Source organism: Euprymna scolopes, chromosome 25 (assembly GCF_053919585.1).
Source record: "Euprymna scolopes isolate OS-2025 chromosome 25, ASM5391958v1, whole genome shotgun sequence".
Taxonomy (NCBI): Eukaryota; Metazoa; Mollusca; class Cephalopoda; order Sepiida; family Sepiolidae; genus Euprymna; species Euprymna scolopes.
The window spans coordinates 32947131-32956274 of NC_136506.1; the positions used below are offsets into that span (position 1 = coordinate 32947131).

General features: G+C 33.1%; 1 protein-coding gene across 1 annotated transcript; it reads left to right on the top strand.

Annotated features, from left to right (window-relative positions):
* Positions 1 to 414: 414 nt before the first annotated feature.
* Positions 415 to 1116, top strand: LOC145247154 (tetraspanin-4-like). The gene has a single exon (XM_080108795.1). The coding sequence runs from the start codon at positions 415 to 417 to the stop codon at positions 1114 to 1116; it is 702 nt and encodes a 233-aa protein (XP_079964921.1).
* Positions 1117 to 9144: the final 8028 nt, after the last annotated feature.

The window sequence follows — 9144 nt, forward strand, 5'->3', positions numbered from 1 at the left end:
AAAAATATCGGGTGCTTATGGGAGGGACCCAGTGAAACTTGCCAACATAACTGAGTGAATATGTTTCCGGGGAATGAACTGGATTCGAACTCGGCACAACCAAGTTGCCAGTTCATATTAATCGTTTAGTCACCGTCATCTCCGAGCAGCAATAGATAGAGAAGAGTCCACGTATTTGAAATTGACTCTGTGTAAACTCGGTTAGGTGAGTCCATCACTGTATTAACCATATTAAAAACACGGATTTTACGCTGCATAACTCGATGCAAATTAATACTGGGCTCGTTTAACAGGCACGTGCAATAATGCTTTTTTTTTAGTTACGAACTCATCTAACAGAGGACGATCGTACGAAAGCTAAGCAAGAAGGAAAAAGAAAAAGGAATCACGCAAGAAAAAAAAAAGGTCGAAATAATGATTTGCTCAAAAACTGGACTTGTTGTGGTAAATGTAATTCTATTGTTATCTTCGTTTGGTCTTGTCTCTGTTGGTTCTTTGGTACAAAACTATTTTCATGGCACTTCCGGTCTATTGAGCGGTTTTGTAAACCTTCCGGCGGCCCTAATGACTGCTTTCGGTGTTGGCCTCGCCTGTGTCTCGCTGCTGGGGATCGTCAGTGTGTACGGTCGTAACTACGGCCTCCTCTTCCCTTACATGTGCATTCTGCTCGCGCTGGTCATCCTCAACATCGTCGTGATCATTACGTCCATTTCCTTGAAGCGATACACGTTGAGATTCATGACAAAATCTCTACTCTCCTCACAGACGCAATACAACACGCATTGGCCGATAGCGTCGAACTGGGATTCTCTCCAGCAGAATTTTGAGTGTTGCGGTGTTCATCATTTTGAGGAATGGTTTGCTTATTTTGACAATTCTTCCGTTCCAGACTCCTGTTGCATTAAGTACAGCATCGGCTGCGGGAGATTCGTCACAAAGTCCGACATCTACACTGCTGGTTGTGCTAGCGTCATACGAGATTGGTTTCAGAGGAACGAAGTCTACTTTTACCTCATTGTAATGTACTTTATATTCCTGGAATTGTTATCTTTTCTCTTGTACTGGAAGTACGTACGAGTGCTTAATCACTACATTCTCATCTCTGGTAATTATTAGAGTTCGGCATTGTAACCCTTTTAAAAGATATACAGTCTTATTTTAATTGAATAAAAAGTTATGTTCTTTATCGACTCGTTCAATTTGAAGTTGGTTCTTATAAATTCAAACTTTTGCAGGAATATATTCAAATACAGTTACCCCCTCCCAATGGATGCCAAATGTTATCTTAGTTTTTTTCCCCAAGTGATGAGGTAATTTCTTTACCTTAATTTCGGATAATACGAATTCGATTCTTATTTTGCAATAAAATGTTAAGTTATTGCCCTCTCACCTCGGAATAAGATTTTTTTCTTTCTTTTTTTTTAATATCTAATAAAATTAAAACGGTTTTAAAGAAATCCTATAACTGAAACCACATTAATGTCGAAGTCCTGACTTCGAAAACAAGATTAAACTACTTGAAAAAAATTGGTGCTAACCGCTTCAATATAATAACCCAAGATAAAGAACGACCGAGACAATTCATCTTCAACTTAATTTTTTATTTTTTTTTATTTATTTTATTTTATTTTTTTTTTTTTTTTGATAAAAACCAAAGTAAACCCGTGTCTGCTTAGCACTGTTATTTGTTCGTCTTTAAAATGATTAACGTGCAATATTTTGTTTACGATTTTTCTAATACTATAGTTTAACACATTAATACGATATTAGTTTTATTTACTTAAGTAGTTTCTGTACAATGAAACGTTCGTTTAGTTTTACTTTCTGCTTGTTACAAAGTGTGTAACAAAGGTCTTTAAATTGTGTAAACTCTTCAGATTTAATCGGTTCCTATTAACCTTTTAATTTATATTTGTCCCTCGCATTCTATATTTATGAATGTCTATGCCGGCTTATTCTTTAACCATTAGTGTGGCTACATAACTGTATCGATGGTCTAATGCTCCAAATCTTAATATACTTTGAATATTTCTCCTGAATTCTCTGATAACGTAAGACATCAGTAACCTTTCACAATCATATTTTCTATTACATTACGGTTTTTAATTACTATCGAAATATTTCATGTCGTGGAATTTGATCTTAAAATATAAAATCATGAGTTGAAATATCTGAGGGACCAGTTTTTACTTACCGTTACTGTTTATTGGGCTGTGATGAATTGGATATCAAATAGACTACCTGTGCGTGCCAAGATCGAATCTTGACAGCTCCATGAAACCATTTTTATTTAAAATTCATATGCCCCCCATGAGCACCTTCATTTAGAAGAGATGGTCGAAACGTGATGGCATGAGGATTTATACAAATGTATTTTACGTGAATACTGATCTCATCTGAATGGTTTGAATGTAATTTTGTCATGGAACTGCCCATTAAAATATAAAATTATTTAAATGAAGCGAAGACTAATAATTTGAAGATTCCATGAACAAAGCTTTCTTAGAACTGCACGCTGGCGGAACTCTGTTCCGTCTGCCTGCTTCCCACCTGACTACAACTTTCTAATGAACCGCCCTCTTAAGTAAACACTTTATTAAATCTCCACACTAACGTACTGTACTTGCAATAATCCTTATCCCTGAGTGGCTTCCGGGCCTTGATAAGTGGTGACCACCGTGTGTGTAAACAAAAACAAAAAAAAACCGTTTAATAAAAGCTGCATTTGACATTAAATACAGGAAGTGGTATGATTATTTGTATAAAACACTGTAACCTGTTATAAGATCGAAATGGGCCCCATAAAAATTTCAAAGATTTCTTTCTTTAAATAACTTTACTAGTCGCATTCCTTAACAATTCCGTACACCCAAACCTGTCATACCTAACGACTATACAATGAGTACCTTTACATCAAACATTATTCAATAAGCAAAAAAGTGTTCGTGCACTTATCGAGCTGCACTATTTTTCAATAGTATTTTTAAGTTTTTATCTGTTATTAAATTGTAAGGTTAAAGTACAGAATAGGTGCAAAATACCCTACCCTCCATGTTAATAGCTTTCTAAATGTCATTTCAGCACGGATCAATAGGTTTTCCTGTACCAAAAAAAGGTTAGAACAAAGACTATCAAAAATGTGATGAAAACGGTTTATCAAAGTTGATTCATATCACAACGCGTTAACTTTTACTACCTTTAAAATTTCAAAGAGTCACCTGCATCTCTGGCAAATTAAGGCATCTGTATATTTAATATCTAAAGATCTTCTCTATAATAAAACTCATAACATATTTTGCTTGCTTTGGTGTTTAAACTGTCCTTCCGGCTCCGGTTTAAAAGTCCGGTTTCGCACAAACACTCGAAACATACAGACAATATAGGCGAGACTAAACAAACTAGCGTGGGTGCCCGGTTGTTTGCAGGTGTCTAGCAAAAACGTGGTGGCAGGCAAGCTCGAACCCGTATCGGGAAAGAGGAAAAGAAGTTCGGTCTTTGCTGTCGTCAAACCGGAAGAGACGAAGGTTTAAATTAAAGCTAGTCAATCGAAAAGAGGGATGACTTTCGCACATATCGGCGAAAAAGGCGACCCCTCCTTGTACAAAAGTGCCCCCGTTAAAGGTTAATCATATAAAGCATTTTTTTTAGATATTTGTTGTCTGAAGAGTCGGACTTCAAAACGATACCGATCTCGTGAAAATCCGTCGCCTCTGTCGAAATTTTTAGGCAGACAAACATACATGCGTACATTTAAACAGACAAGTGAGATTTATATTATAGATAACGGTGAGACAAGATAATTTTGCATTAACGACCAGCGCTGAAATGTTATTTACAAACCTATTAACATTGGGAGGGTAGGGTGTTTTGTAATTCTACACTTTCACCTAACAATTTACTAAATATCGTAAAACTTTAATTTAACTTTAAAATACTATTTAAAAATAGCGCGGGTCGTAAATAACCAAAATAATGACAGAGGGCAGACCGAACTTTTCTCCAAGTGAGAAGTCGCACAAAAAAAAAAAAAAAAATGACGATGGGGGCTGAAGGAGACCACGTCAAATTGGTTCTGATAATGTGGTATCGGTTTACTAGAACGTTGTCAGTGAAACTGAACCTCCTTCAAAAAATTTAAATTGATTTTTTTTCCTTCCATAATCTAGTAGCTTAGTGTCCATTAATCGGCAGAAATAGTTGAAAAAGAATAAAAGGAAACAGCTACACATTTTAATAAAAATTTTCTTTACCCAAGTTGTGCGTGATTAGAACTTAAAAAATCGTTTTTAGTGTCCAAGATTATTTACGATTATTTCATTTGTATTTTTCATTGCAAGTTTGAATTTTCAAAGCAAATGTCTTTCTAATGTAAAATAAAACTTGATCAATTTATATATTTAAACAATTTTTTACCACTTAACCCAGCGTAGTTTACCTCATAAAAAGAAATTATTTTTTAAATACGTTTCGGCGGCCTTTAAAGATAATATAAAAGGGGTTTTCTCTTTAATAATTAAAATTCAACATTTTAGCGCGAGGGATCATTTTTCTATATACATTTAACGTAAAATAATAACACCCCACTTCTTTGTGACGTTACAAACCGTAAGCATTTTTTAAAGTTTGATGGCGGCGTGTGCGCAAAAAGAGGGATGAGGGCTATAAGTTCCAAACATTTTTAAAATACGTAGAAACACTTCAAAACATGTGTGGGGGGGGGACTTTTCATTTTTTTAAAAGACTTGCTTTGAAAAGTTACAACTATTAAATATTAATCAGTTATTTCCTGATATTGTTAAGGCTGTTAACACAAAAATAAACTTAGGATGGACCTGCATAATGAACACTCCCACCTTGTATTTTTTTCCAACGGACTACACCTCTTATAGGATTTTCATTTAATTTTATGGCAATCATAAGACCTGTATCAAATGTATACGTATTTTTTTTTAGTGGATCCATGTTTGTTTGCGCGCGTGCATTCAATTTTTGCGAGTTTATACATTTATTCTGTATACTCACTATTCAATAACTAGCTATAAAAGATACTGACCAAACGGGCCACGAGTAGCCTACTATTTTTTTTAATCTTTAATTTAATTTTATTTTTTATGCAAAATTGGGTCAAAAGGTAAAACGAGAAAAGTTTGTCATCACTAACATTTGCTACCTATTTAGCTAGTTTCATTCAACAGAATATCACATTAATAATAAACTCCGCAAAAGACTTCATGCCATGACATCCTACTTTGAAACATCTTATATACAACGCTGGCGGCGCAATGAAAAGCTTTGAATGAAAAACAGCGAATATAATCCATGTTGGTAAAAGACTATTACATTTATAAACCGCAGATTTGTCAGTCAATAATAAAATAATAATAAATAATAATAAAGGTGAGCATCCCCCCACCCGACGCTTTAACATCTTTCAAAATTTGTTTTATCTGGTAATTAGGCATCGTTATTTCTATAAGTATTTAAACTACTAATGTAACCCTAATATACTAATCATATTTGGTTATAATAATTTGTCATCTTATAGTTCTCAGAAATGCATATTAATTCCATTCTATTTTGGAATTCATCTAAATCCATTAAACTATTCGAAGCTATATTCGTATTCTAAGTATTTTTTTACCAAAACATTTCAATCTTCTAGTAAGTCATCTGTCACATAATAGGTGACTATATTATTGAATTGAAACTGAGAAATGATCATGATACAGAGTGAGTCATGGGAAACGGATGTTTTTAGAACGCTTTTTGCTCTCCTCAAGTAAGAGATAGGGAGTAAGGAAGGTAGTCTTTATGTACATTATAAATTTTTTGTTGAAATATTCGCAAGATTTTGGTTTCCTTAAAACATTCGCTTCCCATGACTCACCCTGTATAAGACAGTATACCTCCATGGGGTTTTTAACGTAAGAAAAATGTATTCCTTTATGGATACGCTTGTACTTTTTCAAACATGTACCTTACAGATTCTGTCTATAGTGTCTGCATCCCCACCGCAACACTGCATGTCTGTCTATGCAGTGAAACGTTTCAAACAATGAATAATGTCACATATTGTGTTTGATGTCCGACTATTCACTGCTGTGACATGCATAAAAGTGAAAGAAATATAATGACTACTGAAGTTTAAAGTTTTTGTGCAAGAGTTTGTCAAAACAGCCTGATGAATAAACCCTGACCAAATATTTACAATCACAGTATTTAAATCCCAAAAGAGATCTTGGTATGGTTACTGCATATTAGCTTACACAAGGAATGGTTCACATTCTTTAAGTGAGGTTGGCTAGAGTAACAGTATTAGTCTTGAATATTTCACCAAACTAGATAAATTCTTGTTCTGGAATCCAATAAAAACCGAAAGAGCACAAAGATACACGATAACAAAGCTGGCCAATTTGGGAGAAGAAAATTAATTCAGTTTACTTTACGCTTGAGAGGTAAGGGACAACTTTAATGCAACATTAGGCTCTATATGTATCGTATAGAAATCAAGTGTTAGCTCAAGGGAGGTTCCCATGGTTTCATGGGAGTTGCACTGAATTAAAATGAATAAAAGCAACGCTAGAATTATTTTAGATGTGTTCATCGGTTTTATTATGCGTATTTTATTGAGTGCAAACAAACAAAATCCTTAAACTTGTCCTCATTTTTATTTTATAGTGTGATGGTCAAAATATTCAAGCCTGCATGCTTACTTTATCGAGACAAAATCATACAAATATTTCCGAAAAGCAAACCTAGAAATCGTGACACAGACAAAAGGAGAGGCAGATTAGAGGATGTAATACTAATTGTTACGTTGTTTATTCAAATTAAAACAACGTTTCTATTGAACTCTCATTCTTGACGTTATTCTCGCGTTACCTACGCACACTTAAAACATTTCAAAATACAACCTCCAGATATAACGCGCGGCTCTATATAAACAGACTTCTTGCTCCAAATTTACAACATGGCAAGGAAAAAGAAAAAAAGAAAATAAACAAACCAACACACTGAAGATGGAGTCTTCCTCTGAAATATATTCATATCATAAATTCCAAAAAGTAAAATATTTGTTTATTTTCCTAATATTACGTTGTGGTTTGGCTTTCAAGCGCACTTGATGCGTATTTTATTTTATTCAAATTAAATCAACGTTTCTATTGAACTCTCATTCTTGGCGTAATTGTTACTTTATTTATGGGCGTCATTCGCCTAAAATACTTAATTAAACATTAACACACCGTTTACAAAATAATTTGTATCATGATTACCCTACTCAGACTTTATATATACATTAGACTAGACTACCCGTGACTCGTTGGATACGTAAGTTATATTAGCTATGGATTCAATGTATGAGCGTGACACTTGTGATGTTAAGAAAATTATTTTTTTGCGACATAACAGAAACATTTCTATGAAAGTATATTAAAATGAAAGAATATAGATAAATTTCTATGAGTCTTCGGTTTATAATTGATTATTTTTGGAAAAAAACAAACTTACAGCCATTGAATTATAAGTTGTTTGCCATACTTATAGATAACTGTATACTGAACAGATACCATAATACTTAAAGTTAAATTCTAATTTTGATATATCTTTTAATTTAAACGCGAAAAAAAAACAAAACAATTGGGACGCTGAAAACGTACACAATAAAATAATAAGTTTTATTGTCGCGTTGATTATTTATTTGTAACGCAAATAAAAAAAAACATATTTTCGGGTTATTCATTTATGTTGGTAGTGTAGAAGAAAATATATGAATGTTTTTTTAAAGATAGGTATATTAAAAATGGAGAATAAATATAAAAGAAACGAAGGCGGTGGGTAAATCGCCGTTGTAAAATGCTTTTATGGTTGTCAACTGGTTGAAGTAGATTTATTTGTAAGAAAATTGCGTTAAAATAACTTAAACGTAATACGGAAATGAACGATGTAAAAAAATGCAGAAAGTATTAATAATTGATTATTTGGATAATTTAAACGCGAAAAAAAAAACAAAAAAAACAATTAGCACGCTAAAAAAGTAAATACTTTTTATTGTCGCGTTGATTATTTATTGCTTGATTTATTTATTTCGTAAACCGGATGTTGGGTTACAACACCCGTTGCAAGATTATTTGTGTTATATATATATATATATATATATATATATATATATATAACAGAAAGATACGGTAATAAAAAATAAAACGCATATATATATATATATATATATATATATATATACACGTCAAATAAAAAATGTGCGATTTTCTAAAAAAAAAAAAAAAAAAAGACACACACCCGATCTCGAAGGTGGAGACGCTAACCTTAATATGGTTTAAGAAAATGAAATACAAAATCTACGTAAATATATAAACGATAAAAACTAAGCAGTAAGTTGTCCATGGCATCATAGCGTAATATGTTAAGACGCTGGACTGAAAAACATAAGGTCTGGTGTTCGATTCTTAATAACAGTCAAGCAACGCTGAAGGGGGGGGGGGTAAATAATATACGTAGATTACTGTTTTTTAAAAAATAGTATATATATATATATATATATGTGTGTGTGTGTGTGTGTGTGTATGTGTGACATTTAAGCTATACAGAATTTTTCACGTTTCATAGTGGTGAGGATTCGTCACGCTTATGCAGATGAAACATGAGAAATTCTGTATAGCTTAATTTCCATATATATTTTCATCATTAACTATATAAGAGTTAAATATGCTGGATCGTCTAAAATGATTTGATTTATAAATATATTTGCAGTTTAGGGAAGCATGGTGGGGAACTCGGATAACCAAAAACATCCCGAAATAAGAAAACAAAATATCGGAACTACTGTTAGTAAATACATCAACACTTTTTTTAAAGTAGAAAATCCACTGCTTTAAATTTTGTAGTCGAAAACAAAGCGCTCAATCTCTAATTGGAAGTGGGACTTAATATAGTAAATTATCATTTGTGAGTACGCAATGACCTTTCAAGGAAAATACAATTTGGGTAGGCAAGGACAAAATAAATGCCAAGTGTTCGCATCTTCTGAAATATCTTTTAACTTGCAAATAGTGATAGGGTTCATACACTTGACTAGCTTAGACTTAAATTGAAGATAATTGGATCGTACAGAGTAGTTCTAAAGGGACA

Coding starts and splice junctions, on each gene's coding strand:
- LOC145247154 (XM_080108795.1), top strand. CDS start 415: ATGATTTGCTCAAAAACTGGACTTGTTGTGGTAAATGTAATTCTATTG.